A 15273-nucleotide genomic window follows, 5' to 3' on the forward strand; every position below is an offset into this window, starting at 1 on the left:
ATGGGCTTCATGGGAAAGGTCACAAACCCTCCAAAGTTACATGGCCAGGTTCATGGGCCTGGGCAAAGGATGGGAAAAGGTAGACAGGATATGCACCTGAATTGATGGCCACCCACTTCCAAAACTCACTGGCCAACGTGTCAAAAAAGAGCTTGGATCTGTTCCAACCCACAGCAAGATAAGCAATGGAGATTTCAAAGCCTTATGATGTGGAGGGTGACCCATTTTGCAGAAGAGTAAACTGAGGCGCTGAGACTGGGTTTTGTCTGAAGTCATAGCAAGTAAAAGGGCATGTGAGTGACCAACTCAGGTCTCTACAACCTTGTATGTATCTCCTGCTTTGAACATGAATTCCGAAGGCTGGATAAAATGAACTTCCATCCCATACACTTCGGCAAGGAATGTGACAGCAGGACTAGGGGCAGGAGGCCTCCACCACAGCCTTCAGGCTTGGACTGAGCCAAGATCTCCAGCTTGGTAGGAGTATTAATGTGCCCATGATCTATCATCACCATTCCATCTGCAGTGGAGCAGAAAAGCTCTTCTGAAGATACTGTGGTCTCTCTCCTTCGTGATTTTTTTGAACTTTTTCTGTCAGGACTTTGCCTTAGAGGAGGGGAGATAAGATTTAGAGACATCAAAGGAAGAAGAAGGCTGTCAGGTGTGGAGGTAGGCATCGCATGAGCAAAGGTTGTGGGAAGGACTGGCTACCTAATTTGCAGGCCCCACACAAACTGCAAATGCAGGAACCCCCTTGTTAGAAAGTGATTAAGAATTTCAAGACGTCAATATCTGAACATTAAAACCAAGCATGGGCCCTTTGTGACTGCACAGGTTGCATGCCCACGAAGTCAGCTTAGTAGTGGGTCGATTTCATCTCTTTGGGGAATGGAGCAGGGGAAGGGGTTCTGAATTGGAGTGCTGGGAAGGGTAAGCAATGACCAGCTCTCCATCATTCTCCTATTGGAGGCCATGCAGCCATGGCTCTAGGTCCCCCTTCCCTCCTTGAAGAAGGGCTCAAGAAGCCCTGTCAATATCATGCTACACAGGAGGTGGCCGTGTGTGCACAGCAGCCACTTGCTCCAGGCCCATGCAGGCTGCTATCTACCTTTATTTTTTATTTTTTAAATATATTTTATTGATTTTAGAGAGGAAGGAAGAGGGAAAGATAGAAATGTCAAGCTAGTCCTCTCTCTGACTTGACATGCCACCTTTTTAAGACACCGATTCCAATATGTATTTGAGTTAATTCTGTGCTCTCTTTCCTTCCATTGGTCTGACAATTATTTGGTATTGAAAATCAAGACAATACCAACTTTTCTCAGTTCCATAGTTTTATAATACATATTAAAATCTATGTAAACTGTTCTTCCCCCATTCCTTTTACTTTTCAGAAACTCCTTACCCATTCTTACATGCTTGTGTCTCCATATAAATATTAATATATTGTTTAGGTTTCAAGAATCGTGCTACTTTTTAATTTGGGTTCCATAAATTTATAGATTAATTTGAGAGGTTACATCTTTAAAAATTTGAGTCTATCTAGAAACAAGATTGAACCTCACATCTGTTGAAGCCTTTGTTCAGGGTTCTCATGAGCTTTGAAATCATCTTTACAGTCTTATTTCATTTATTTCAAAGCATTTCACTTATTTTTTTGTTGTTGATATTAGAAAGGGCACCTTTTTCCATTATATATTTAAACTGGTTGTTATTTATACTTAATAAAAATGCTTTTGAATCTTGTACATTTTGGTAAGTACAAGATTGGTATTAGTGTACAAGTAACCAACTTTTCTTATTGTTTCTAATAATTTGTTTAAACATTTGATCCTTTGGTTTTTCTACACATATAATTGTATAATCTGTCCATAATGCTACTACCGCTTCCTTTTGCTGGTATTTAGTCTTCTTATGTTATTTCTTCTTTTCCATTTTTACACTCCTAATGTCATTTTCTTATCCAAATGCATTGGTCAGTACTCTCTGGTCTACTGTTTCTAGTGTTTGACCATGTACATTTTGAGGAATTCTTTTCTGCATTTAAGGAGAGGATCATATGGTTTGGCTTCTTTGACCTAGTTTTATGGTGAATTATGCTGATAGAGTTTTAAATATTAAGCCATTCTTACATGCTCTCCTTTGGTCATGGTGTAGCACTGAATTCTGTTTGCTAATATATGTTAATTGTTTTGTTTATTAATATTGTGAGGTTGAGTTGTGTGTGTGTGTGTGTGTGTGTGTGCTGTCTTTGTCAGGTATGGTATTAGTGTTATGCTGCCTTTGTAAAGAGAACATACCTTTTTCTTTCACCAAGCTCTGGAAAATTTAAAAGAGGAGAAAAATAATCTGTTTCTTCAAGTTTGTTTTTTAAACCAAAAAAAGAATTAACCCATTAAACCATCTGGCTTGGTGAAATTTGGAAGGGTGTGGGTGGTTTTCAGTAAATATGTGAAGAATTAATAGACAAATTCCATTTTGTACCTAGGTACCCCTCTTGAACTATGACATTTTGAAACGAACCCATTGTCATCTCTTAGTTGTAACTCCCTTCAGAGATGTTGCTCCAAGTGGCCCCATTCAGGCACTAACATTTACAGAGTAGCCACCACCATGGGGTAGGCAGTGTGGGTGACTCATGGGATCCCAGACACGGCCCACATGTGACGTCCCGGAAGCTGGCTGCCGCTGAAGCCCCCGTTCCCGTGAATTTGATTTGAAAGCTGCCTGGCTGATCATGGAATATGGATCGAGCTCAGGGCTCTGTGCATTAGTCACACTGGACCCTCAGCACAGCCTTCACCGCAGCGGCACAGCCAAGGCAGTGGGTCCCCTTCTGTGCAGGAGCTGCGGCCGCTCGATGCTGGGCTGCCCCGTCTCCGGGAGGGGAGCCCGACCTGCCTCACTCGCCAGCTCCCCGTGTGACTCGCTTCTCTCTCCCTCCCTGAGCTTCAGGCCTTTAACCTGAGATGAAGATGCTAACGGTGACTGTAGATTAGATGGGCCAGCGGATGGAAAGCACCAGGATGCAGTGGGCACCTGGTCAACCTGAGTCCACCTCCTTGCTTTGGTATCTCCCCGATACCTGGCCCAGCGCCCGACTAGGGTGAGGACTGTCATGGATTGTTTTTAGACCCCAAGCCGTGACGGTCTCCCTATCTCCCCACTTCACCCCTCCAGTCAACTGCCAACCACACGGGCAGAGTAATCTTTAAATCTCAGCTGTGCCCCGTCAGTGAGCAGCTGTCAGGAACTCCCTGCTGGCGCTCTGGTCCTCCCGCCACATTTCCCTCTGAGGTCCACGCTCCCCGAGTGAGCTTGCCTCTGTTTCCCTTCAAGCTTCCTCCTCACCATCTGCACCGTCCACAGCTCCAGGCCTTTGCACAGACCTCCCCCCCACCGCCCCGCCCTCCCCCCCCCCCCCCTGGTGCTGTCCTGATCTCAGTGCTCCTCGCCTGGCCTCTAAGGGCTCTCCTGAGGCAGAGGCTGCTATGGCGTCTCCGCCTCCCATGTGCCCGGCCCGGGCCGTGAACGAGGTGTTCCGCCAGGATCAGGACACAATTAGTCTTTGGGTTACATGGTGAAATATGAATGAGATTTTCTCCATTTCAGTTCTCAGAGGAGCCCTCGGGAAACGGTTCTTTAAAACACGAAAATGAGGCCGGGAAAATCAATTGCGCTTCTCGCTGCAGGAGATGAAGGCAAGCGTGACTTTCCCGAGCCTCCCAGGGCACCGCAGTATAGGGGGTGGGGGTGGAGGCACCTTTCATTCTAATGTGGATTTCAAGCGGGGCCCAGGCTGGGAGCCACCACGCCTCAGCGCCGCCTGTGGAATTCAGGAGCACACGGTGGCAACGCCCCCAGCGCCTCGCACGGCCTCTTTCTTATTTCTAAGCAACAATGAGCCGGCTGCAGCCTTGCCCCGGGTTCACAGCTAAACACCCACGGCCACCACGCCTCCTTCCATGGTGGAGGGGAAGGCCAGACACTGGGCAGGAGGTGGGTATTGACGGCGTCTCCCGGGCCCAGGCCCTGTGCCTGCTGCATCCAGCCTCTCCTTGGGCCTCCAGACCTGCTGTGGGGGCAGCACTGTCATCCCTTCTCTGTACAGAGGAAAATCAGAGCCCAGGACAGGGCGACCTGCCTGGGCCACGCAGGTTAGGAGCCATTTGTGCATCTTCTGCGCAGTCTCATGTTATCATCTCGGGAGTCTGTGGATGTTTAACGATCCAGGTCCTGTCTTTGGTCAGGCTTCCAGAAAACCCAGAGCCAACGTGCTGCCCCTGCTGCAGGTACGGGCACTGCTAGACCTGCCTTCAGGAAGGGCCGTCCTCCATCCTTCCCTTTATTCGCTGCTATTTTCATCTGTGAAATGGGGACATAACAACAGCACTGACCTCTGAGGGTTGCTGTGCAGGCACATGGAGAGACGCTGGCACGCTCGAGGCAGCACTGGGCACACGGCCATCTCCCCGGGGGGGGGGGGGGGGCGGTCAGGGCTGCTAAATCCTGGGGCCTGCACGGTGGTGCCTGCAGTCATTTCTGGAACCAGAGAGGGTGGAGTCAAACAGGATGAATGAAGCTGGTCAGGTGGCACTTACTGACTTCCTACTGATTGATTGATTAATTGATTGATTGATCGGCCAAGCCCTGGGGTCCTCTGGCGGGGCCCTCAAGGAGCAAACAGCTGGGTCCAAACTCAGGTCTCGCCCAGGCAGGTGTCAAACCCGCTTCCTCAGCCGCTTGCGTGGTTTCCCTCCAAGCCCGGAGCTCGAACCCCCCACACTCTCCACTTTATTTTCCGAGGCCAGGAGGAGGCCCTGACCCGAACTCACCCTCCACCCGGGGGTTTCCAAACCTGCAGAGAGCAGCTTCCCTGCAGGAAGGGATGCTGACCCTTTGCTCTGGGTCACGACGCCCTCACATCCCGCCCGCTGGGCCGCTGGGAGGGCAGGGCCGAGGTCACAGGTGAGTAAGCACAGAGCCCGACCCAGACCCGGACCCGGACCCGGAGCGCAGCCACGGAACCGGCTGGGGGAAGGTCAGGTCACCAGGGCCAGCCCTGCCCTCGTGCTGAGCGCAGAGGCCTCCGCCTTAACACAGTGCCCGTACCTGCAGCAGGGGCAGCACGTTGGCAGAGGGCACAGGAGCTATTTCATGTGCACAGCCCCACGGTCTGCTGGCTGAGGCGCTCGACTTTGTAGAGTCAGGCGGTTTATGAGGGACAGGCACTCCCATTGTGAGGAGCGGGGGAGAGCGGGCGCGAGGCTGGGGCCTGGCTCCTTCTCCAGTAAAACCAGGGAAAGTTCATTAAGGCCGTGACTCAACAGGCTTTTCTGATGCAATTAGAGGTCCAGCTGGGCAGCCTGCTGTTTCCGGGACAGGAAGTCAGCACCTGGCTCCACAGGCCACTGCCTGAGGCAGGCGTTTCAACAGTGACGCCAGCCCGAAGCCCAGCCCGGCGGGAGCCTCACGTCGGGTCTGTGGGAGCCGCCCGTGTGCCTGGGCCGTGGGCACTCCAATGGATCCCACGTCTGCAGGTAGGGAGACTGCAGCCCAGAGAGGGGGTGCCACTTGCTTAAGTCACACAGCCAGTCTGTTCCTAGAGCCTGCCCCTGCCACCTCCCACTGATTCCCTCCTACAGCTGCACCCCAGGCTCTGAGTAGCCTGAGTGAACTGCACTCTGCCGTCCCCCAAACCCGTGGGAGCCTTCTTTGTTTTCGTAATAAACTCACATATAATCAGGGGAGCAGTAAAGGAGCTTCGGACCCGTCTGCTCGAAGCCCGCCGCCTGCCCGTGGGGACGGATCTGTAGCCACAGTCACTCCCGTGGAGACAGCAGGCCGGTGGCATCTCAGCTACCGACTCTCCCTCCGTCACAACAGCCCTGCTCCGATGGGTGGGGCCTTCTTGTCTCTGGACCACCTTTTACAAAATGCAGGCGACTGACGAGGTCGCAGTGGACGCTCCAACGCCTCCCCCGGCCCAGCAGCCCGGCAGGAGGAGGCCCGGGCGTGTGGGGAGATGTAGGAAGAAGGGGTGCAGCCTGGCCTGGCTGTGACCGAGGAGTCCCCGAGGTAAGACCACTCCTGCACGGGCTCCATGCCCCAGGCACGCACACCGGGGGCCGGGCTGGTAGTAGATGCTCCGTAAATGTTAGGTCCTTGTTCTCCGCACCCCACTCGTGCCTCTGCAGGAGAGGGCGCGGGAGCTATTTCGTGGACACGCAGTCCTGGCCCTTTAACCCCACCCACCTGCACCGTAGCTGGTCGCAGGTGCTGCTGGTCTTCTCCCTGACTCCCTCTGGCCCATCGTCCCCGCTTCTAGAACAGACGCGGGTGGGGGGGGGGGGGTGTCTGGTCTCAGCCTTTACTGCTACCTGATCCCGAAGTCACCACTTCTGAAACCTTGTTTCCTGTAAAATAGGTTGTTGAAAGGTTTAAAAACGAAAGCATAGCTTTGCATCCACTGCCCCCGGTTTAAGAGCTGAGGAGTTGAGTTTAAGGCCTGTCTCTTCTTGAAAAGCCCAGTCAGCCATTATCTGGCCTCCTCCCGTCCTTGCCAACAGGTATTGTGCCGGGGAGATGGGTGCGTCCTCCGGTCCCTCCAGCGCCCTCACGCCCCTTCCTCACACCGGGACGTCCTCGCTGGCTCCTGCCGCCTGTCCGCTCTGGGCCCGCACGCAGGCGGTGACGAGGGAAGCGTGGCTCCTTCCCGCAGGCGGTCTGGGTCTGGGTGCCCTGTCCAGGTCTCATTTGTACTGGTCCTGGGTTTACCACTAGAGCCACCACCTCCTGTGGCACGGCTGCTGCCTGTCCTGCAGGGGGCGCGCTGCCACGGCTCTGTCCTCTGCTGCAGGTTGACCCGTGGTGTGAGCTCTCAAATGAGAAACCCAGAGGAGTCGGAGGCCAGAGATTGAGCTCTTTCATCAGCCAGGCCCCGGCCCTCATCCCTTATTTTTAATGCTCGTGTGAAAGCGAATTAGACTGGGAACTGAGCTACAGCTCTGGCAGGTTCCAGTGTAAACCAAGCCTTTTTCTCTCAAGGGTTCCACCAATATGAGTGCACTGCTGGCCCCGGCCAGTCTCACCTCCCACCTCCTTCCTTCGGGGGGTGCCCCCTGGGTTCCTGAGGCCACAGATGCTTCCTTTCCTTTCACAAGGCAGCTCACCTAGGGGACTCATCGCCCCCCTCCCCCCCCCCCCCAGCATGGGCGCTTTAATGGGCTGGGGCTTCCACGGGGAGCTGACCCAGCGGGGTGATGGCTTAAGCCCTCCGGGTGGGGTGGGAGCATGCCGTTCCCCTGTGCTCCGGAGGCAGCCGCCTGGGGTGAGTGCACAGGGACAGCCTCCGGGCCAGCGGAGCCCAAACCCTGCTGCCCTCAGGCACGTGGCTTCTCTGGGCCTCGTGCTCTTCATTTATAAAATGGGAAGATGGTGAGACCTACTTGGAAGGGCTGGTTTTAAACATTAATAAGAGATCAAGTTAAACAGCCTCACTGTGGTTAGTAATTCTCCATGTCCATCTTAATCTTTCCCAGTGAAGTCATCTTGGATGTGGGAGCCTGGCCCATACGACGAGCCGCCTCCCTGTCCGGGTGCTGAGCCCAGCGGAGGGTTCACAGAGCAGACGCCCACTCTCGGCCGGTCCTGCCATGCGAGGCTCGGCATTCCCACCCAAGGCTGGTAACTCATTGGCTCACTGCGGCGCCCTGTGGTGTTGGTGGCACGTGTGTCACACTGAGCCTCTCACACCAGTTCTGGGAGAGGTGGGGGCCCTCCTCCGAGCCCAGACCCCAGACGCCAGAGGCCAACCTTGTAAGCAGACCTTCCCAGGGCTGGCAGCCTCAGGCCCCGCTGTCACCCCTTCTCTGTGAGAACTCCTGTCAGGGGGCAACTGTGTGTGTCAGTGTGTGTGTGTGTGTGTCCGTATGCCTGTGTGTCTGTGTGCTGGTGTGTGTGTGTGTGTGTGTGTGTGTGTGTGTGTGTGTGTCCGTATGCCTGTGTGTCTGTGTGCTGGTGTGTGTGTGTGTGTGTGTGTGTCCGTATGCCTGTGTGTCTGTGTGCTGGTGTGTGTGTGTGTGTGTGTGTGTGTGTGTGTGTGTGTCTGTGTACAGGGCCGGAGGGGTGAGGAGGCAGAGACTGGGGAGAAACCCTTTCTCCTCCACCCTTTCTCCTCCTGGGAAGATGCACACTGAGAGCAGGGCCGACATGCTGCGTCCCCAGCGTGGCTGGCTGTGCGGGACCCTGCACATGCTGTCGCCGTGCGGCTGGCGTGGTTTCGCCTGCGCAGGAGCTATGAGGTGTGAAGCAGCTTCGCTGGCCCGGAGCCCCACCGGCACGCGTAGCAGAGCCACACCCTGGAGCTGGAAGAAGACGATTTCTCATTTTCCAAACCAATTTTGCTGACCTGATTTTCTTTTCTTTATCAACTCTTGTGCCAAGAAAGGGGATTGAGGAATGGAGGTAGCTTAATGGAACGCGCTGTGTGCTGCAGGGCTGGTGTCTCCATGGCGACGGGATGCAGGCTCCGTGCAGACGTGGGCTGAGCTGCACTGAGACAGCTGTGCCTCTGAAAGGGCCGGGTGCACGGATGGCCTCCTGGACTCGCGTGGAAATGCTGGTTCCTGGGCGCTGTACCGACAGGGGGCCGGGATCTCGGGGTGCAGGGCCCAGGACTTTGTATCTGATCTACCTCCTTCCATGGCTCTGAGGCTCAGGGAGTCGCAGGCCCATGGTGTCAGGCCGTGAGTCAGCCCACGGGGGGTGTGGCACACACTCAGCCTCATCACCAACTGTTCAGAGGAGTAATTTCGGGAGATCCCTCTGTGCAGCAGGGGCCATGGATGGGAGGGGAGATGGGAGGGGCCAGGGAGGACACGCCCACCTCAGGTGCTTCAGCCCCATCAGCACAAACCACCAGCAGACCCTTTAACTAGCAGGACCCACGGGCCCTCAGAGGCCCCAGGACCGAGGGCACAGCCTTGCCCTGGGGGTGTAGGTAGTTGGGGGGCACAGGTCACGGCTGGTGGCAGCACAGTGTACTAGCAAACCCTGATGGTCCTCGTGCCGAGGAAACCCCAGACCCAAACTCAGCTCCGTGGTCGCAGGGATGGCATCGATGGCAGCGGGAAGCATTCGCCGGTCACTCTCACATTCGCACGGGATCGCCACGGTTGTCCCTGGTGACCGTGTGTGTGTGTGGACTGGTGCGGTGGTGAGCCATTTTCCAGATGGGAGAACTGAGGCCTCCTCGGTTCCGCTGGTCCCGGCAGGCATGCAAGCTGGTCCTGGGCCGCAAGGGGCAGAAAGCGAAGCCTCAGGAGAACACGGGTTCCTGGGGGACGCGTGTGCATAGGAACAGGCGGCAGGCGAGTGAGGACGTGCCTGAGATGGTGGCCGGTAGTGATGGCTGTTTTCCTCTTGGACTTCCACCTTTGTCTTTTTAATCACGGGGCAATGAATTTTTAATAAAAATATCGCTCATATAGTTAGAGATACACTGGCAGTAGGACATGTGGCGGCAGCGGGGCTTCGGACCCGAGTCCCTAGCCTCACTCTGCCCCGTGCATGGAAAGCCGTCATTCCCTCCGCCTCTGAAAGCCCCTCTGGAAATGGGCACAGTGATGGTGCCCACTGCCCAGGCCACGAGGACACGGTGGGGTGACTAACGCACATCACTCCACGCGTGCTAACCGAGGGCGCGACCTCGGGCAGGCCAGCCCGGGGGCTCCGTGCACCGCCCCGTTTTGCCTCACAGCGTGAGAAAGTCACCAGTGTCGCCCCGTCCAGAGAGAAGTAAACTGAGGCCTCCCGAGGGCAAGGAACTCCACAGGGTCACAGCGAGGGCAGAGCTGGGCTTTGCGTCCGGACAGCCTGGCCCCAAAGGCGCTGCTCCTACTGCCCGCCCAGCGCTGGGAGGCGGCGGGACTTCTGCAGCCGCTGGCAAGGTGCAGGGTGGCGGCGTCTGTCTCTGGGGGCCCAGCTGTCACATACAAAAGACGGATGTCCGCGGGCAGCTGCTTCATCTCCCCGAAGCGCCCGCTCCTGATGCACTGGGTCTGCTGCTTCCGGGGCTCCAGGGTGTGCCCTCCTCACAACGAAGGGCAGTTGTGGGGCCTGTGGGGCCCAGATGCTGCAGAAGCTCCCGAGCCTCTTCAGTTGGGGTTTCTAGGAGGTTCCTTACAGACCAAGACCCAGCGATCTCCCTCCTCCCTCGGTCAGGGCGGGGCTGGAGGGCCAAGCTTGGGAACAGAGACCAAACATATACCATCCTCCAGCTGCATGCCCACACGGACTCCATCCTCCAGCTCATGCCCACACGGACTCCATCCTCCAGCTCATGCCCACACGGACTCCATCCTCCGGCTCATGCCCACACGGACTCCATCCTCCGGCTCATGCCCACACAGACTCCACCCTCCGGCTCATGCCCACACAGACTCCATCCTCCAGCTCATGCCCACACGGACTCCACCCTCCAGCTGCATGCCCACACGGACTCCATCCTCCAGCTGCATGCCCACACGGACTCCATCCTCCAGCTGCATGCCCACACGGACTCCATCCTCCAGCTGCATGCCCACACGGACTCCATCCTCCGGCTCATGCCCGCACGGACTCCACCCTCCAGCTGCATGCCCACACGGACTCCATCCTCCGGCTCATGCCCGCACGGACTCCACCCTCCAGCTCATGCTCACACGGACTCCATCCTCCGGCTCATGCCCACACGGACTCCACCCTCCAGCTGCATGCCCACACGGACTCCACCCTCCAGCTGCATGCCCACACGGACTCCATCCTCCAGCTGCATGCCCACACGGACTCCATCCTCCAGCTGCATGCCCACACGGACTCCACCCTCCAGCTGCATGCCCACACGGACTCCATCCTCCGGCTCATGCCCACATGGACTCCATCCTCCAGCTCATGCCCACACGGACTCCATCCTCCAGCTGCATGCCCACACGGACTCCATCCTCCAGCTCATGCCCACACGGACTCCATCCTCCAGCTCATGCCCACACGGACTCCATCCTCCAGCTCATGCCCACACGGACTCCATCCTCCAGCTCATGCCCACACGGACTCCATCCTCCGGCTCACGCTCACACGGACTCCATCCTCCGGCTCATGCCCACACGGACTCCATCCTCCAGCTCATGCTCACACGGACTCCATCCTCCGGCTCATGCCCACACGGACTCCATCCTCCAGCTCATGCTCACACGGACTCCATCCTCCGGCTCACGCTCACACGGACGGGGTCTGACCGTGGGGTTCAGACAGACACCCTGTGTCCACCTTTCCCTTCGCCAAGTCCTCCCGTCCATGTGCCCAGATGCCAACAAACAACCCCATTTGTGGAGCAGCCATGCGCCGCTTCCTCCTGTCTGTGCGCCCCCGGCCTGGGCGGCCAGGAGAGGGCATGGGGACCCCAACGTCGATAGGATTATTTTTTTTCTTCTGAATCAAAACACCCTCCTCTCATGAGAGGAGAACTCCATGTTTCTAGGCCGACTGACTCAGTGGGCTGCCAGCTTTGAAACGACCTGAGAAAAAACATATATAAACAACATATATATCGGACCTCGGTGCTGGCGCCAGGTGGTGAGGGAAAAGAAAAGAAATGCAAAAATAAAAGAAATAAAAAGAGCATGAGACAAACATACAGCTGGTTATGTAACACCCGATGCGTGACGTCCTGGGGCTGGGCCCGCCAGCTGTGCACAGGGGCAGGGCTGGGCCAGCCCCCGGGGCGGGGATCCACCAGGCACCTCTCCCATCGACCCGCACCGCCCCCGGTTTGTTGGGTCTGTGTTATTTTGAAAGCTTGCTTGTCCTTCGCGTTAGGGGCTGGGCTTGGGCTCAGCAATGAGACCAGCAGAGCAGGGCCGGGCCTGGCCTTCGATGCTGAACGGGCCTCTGGTGGCGGTTGTGTGAGTCCGCGTGGAGGCGCGGGGGCCGCAGGGGAGAAGCGGCGATGGCGTGGGCCAGGGTGGAGGTGACCGAGGTGACAAGAAGCGGACAGATGGCGGATGGGTCTGAAGGCAGAGGGACAGCGCCTGCAGCAGGCTGAGCGTAGAACCTGAGGAGAACAGAGTCAAGGCGGACGTCCAGGGTTTGGCTTGAGCCTGTGAGGGCCGCCGAGCGGACATTCCCTGCGGCGGGAACGTGCAGGGCCCAGGTCGGGGGCGGGAGGGCAGGAGTCGGGGGCGGGAACGTGTCCTGGGCGTCCACGTGGAGGTGAGCAAGCAGTGACACCTGAGAGTGGACCTCGGTGCCGGTGCCAGGTGGTGAGGGAATGATCGGCCCCCCGCCCCCCAGAGAGCTCGCAGGGAAAGTAAAAGGGGGGAGGGGAAGGGGGAGTCATGTTGGACCCAGAAGCAGCTTCAGAAAGTATCTGGCAGAAGGGGAAACCGAGGCCCAGAGAGCGAAGGTGGTTTGCTCAGGGTCACACTGCAAGTGAGCGACAGCCTGTCCCCCCCCACCACCTACCCACCCACCTCCAGGCTCGAAGGCTGCGGGCCTGAGGCAGGAAGCCGGCTGGTGACCCCGTTCTGTCCCCCCAGGTCACCATCCTGGTCAGCCTGGCCCTCGCGTTCCTCGCCTGCATCGTGTTCCTGGTGGTTTACAAAGCCTTCACCTACGACCACAGCTGCCCGGAGGGGTTTGTCTACAAGGTAAGGGCCTCCGCAGGTGAGTGGCCCGGGGGACGGCAGCTTCCCTGGGAGGGTTTATCAATGTCTCCTTCTCACTGGCGCCCAGATTCGGGGTCCGCCCCTCCCTGCAGACTGTTTAAGGGGTGGCCAAGGGTCTGCCACTTGGCACGAAGGACTGGTCTCGGGGGACAGTAGACGAGGCGCACCCTGCTGTGGCGCGTCGCAGTGAGGAGAGTCCCGCTCCCTCGGGGGACACTGCCCGTCCCGTCCTCGGGGCTCTCCCTGGCCAGAGCGTCCTGGTCTGAGGGCTGCGTCCTTGTCCCCACCGGCCCGCAGAGATAGATGACAGGCAGCTGCTGAGGGTCCCCAGGCCGCAGCCCCACTCTGCTCCTTCCCGCCAAGACCTGAGCCGGCTGCATGGCCCCGGGCGTCTCCTCGCCCTCTGAACCTCAGCTGTCTTACCTGCCAAATGGGCGTGCATCACCCACCCACAGGCTTTCGCGAGGCCCGAGGAGAGAACCTAGTAAAGCCAGCCAGCGAAGGGCCTTCTACATCAGCGGTCGCCAGCCTTTCACACCTCGCAGACCACTGGTTAGCGACCGCTGTTCTAGACAACCGCTCTCCACAAACGTTCGTTAGACTAGAGACGTCTGGTCTGGATCTAGAGAAGGGGACGTGCGCCTTCGTAAATTACCCTTTCCCGGGAGCCCACGCTGGGTGTTTCATGCCCGTTCCCTCCGTGGAGCTGCACCCCATTGAGAAATACAGAGAGTTCGCCCCATTTCCGTCCAAGGGAAGGGAGGTGAAGGGCGTTTGGGGAGCAGCGGTTTCTGAGACGTCACCCAACATTGCAAAGTGAGGGAGTCGCACGTGGAACGTCCCCTTCAAAACAGGTTCCCCAGGAAACATGCGCCACGTGACTCCCGAAGACACGTCCTGAGCAGGAGCCCGGGCTCTGGGTGGTGGTGACACTGCCATCGGGAACAGGTGCATACGCTGCGACGTAGCCACACGGGGACTCCGTGCTGCGGTGACAATAAGGCAGGGAGGTGTCCAGACCCGGACACGGAACCCCCCCAGGATAAGACGAAGGCAGAGGTGCTGCCGTGTGTGAGGGGGAGGGGCGGGGCAGGGGCACTCACATTGGCAGAGAAGCTCCCGAAGAAATGCCCTGGGAAATGAAGAAACATGGCTTTTAAAAATAGATACTTTTATTGATCTCAGAGAGGAAGGGAGAGGGAGAGAGAGAAACATCAATGATAAGAGAATCATTGATCAGCTGCCTCCTGCACGCCCCCTACTGGGGATCGAGCCCGCAACCCGGACACCTGCCCTTGAGTGGAATCGAACCCGGAACCCTTCAGTTCGCAGGCCGGTGCTGACCCAGGGGCGGGCAGGGCGGGAACCAAGGCTTTGATGGGGAGGAGACACAAGAGCAAACTAAAGGAAATAGGCGGCCACGGCTGCGGGCAGTGCGTGGGGTGGGGTGACGGGAGCCGCAGGTGAGGGGGCCTGGTGGCGCCCACGGCGGCCACGGCGGTGACCCAGCCAGTAACAGAGGAGGCAGCTGAGTCAGCACCGTCAGGCCTCCTTCTCCCGCCTCAGGGAGTGTCGGCCTTGAGGGCGATGGTGACCATGGGGGGGAGGCCGGCGGGCGCTGTCCCCTGCTCTGTGGCTGGGCCCCGCGTGGAGTGGGGGGGGTGTCGCCGGGCGGTGGGAGGGGTGCGCGGTGCTGACCGGCTCTCTCGTCCCCAGCACAAGCGCTGCATCCCGGCCTCCCTGGACGCCTACTACTCGGCGCAGGAGCCCAGCTCCCGGAGCCGCTTCTACACGGTCATCAGCCACTACAGCGTGGCCAAGCAGAGCACCGCGCGCGCCATCGGGCCCTGGCTCTCGGCCGCCGCCGTCATCCACGAGCCCAAGCCGCCCAAGACCCAGGGCCACTAGGGGCCGCCGCCGCCGGGGGGCGGGGCGCAGGGGGGACCCCGCTGGCTAAAAGCTCCAGTTACCAGACAAGGCTGTCCTCCCGGGGTGGGGGGCGGGGGGCTCCCCTGAACTTCCATGCGCTGGCGTTGTCCAAATCGCTTTCTTTTCATCCCTGGTATTGTCGCTTCTCCCCGAGTCCGGCTCGTGTACAAAGGCATGTTGCGTGTTGACCGTCCCCATGTAAGACATGTTCAAGGCCACTGCTTAGTGTTTGTTAGGAAACATTAAAAACAGGAAAGGAGACAGAACACCAACAGGAAAAGGGTGAGCGGGCTGCGTGGGGAGGCGTGGAGGGCAGTGCGGACCCTCGGCTGCTCAGATGAGGGGCCGCAGCTTCTGTGTGGGTTCTGGGGACACAGCGGGGCTCTGTGGGAGCCACAGCTCACGGCCACAGCCCCCAGCAGGGGTGCCCTGCAGGTCGGCACAGATGTGTGAGGGTTTCCGAGCTGCCTGGGGGGAGGGGGTGGTGTCCGCAAACGGGAGCGGGCGACTCCCTGTGTCTTTTCCTGGTGTTTCTAGACCCTCACCTGGGCGCTGCCCTCGTTCCTGACAGGCCGGGGCGGGGCGGGGAGGGGGGGGCTGCAGAAAGCGCACAGGCACCCATTTTAAACTTTTGTTCAGT

The 15273-nt window shown here is 58.0% G+C and overlaps 1 protein-coding gene across 2 annotated transcripts in view; it reads left to right on the forward strand.

Annotated features, from left to right (window-relative positions):
- Nucleotides 1-14710, forward strand: part of NSG2 (neuronal vesicle trafficking associated 2) — a 57648-nt gene extending 42938 nt beyond the window's left edge. For both annotated transcript variants that reach the window (XM_023761454.1, XM_006097668.3), the window contains 2 exons: nucleotides 12576-12686; nucleotides 14421-14710. In XM_023761454.1, coding sequence (XP_023617222.1) covers nucleotides 12576-12686; nucleotides 14421-14612 — 303 coding nt within the window. In that variant the 3' untranslated portion in view covers nucleotides 14613-14710. The remainder of the gene's footprint in view (nucleotides 1-12575; nucleotides 12687-14420) is intronic.
- Nucleotides 14711-15273: the final 563 nt, after the last annotated feature.

The sequence above is a fragment of the Myotis lucifugus genome, unplaced genomic scaffold (assembly GCF_000147115.1).
Source record: "Myotis lucifugus unplaced genomic scaffold, Myoluc2.0 scaffold_208, whole genome shotgun sequence".
In the NCBI taxonomy this organism is placed as follows: domain Eukaryota; kingdom Metazoa; phylum Chordata; class Mammalia; order Chiroptera; family Vespertilionidae; genus Myotis; species Myotis lucifugus.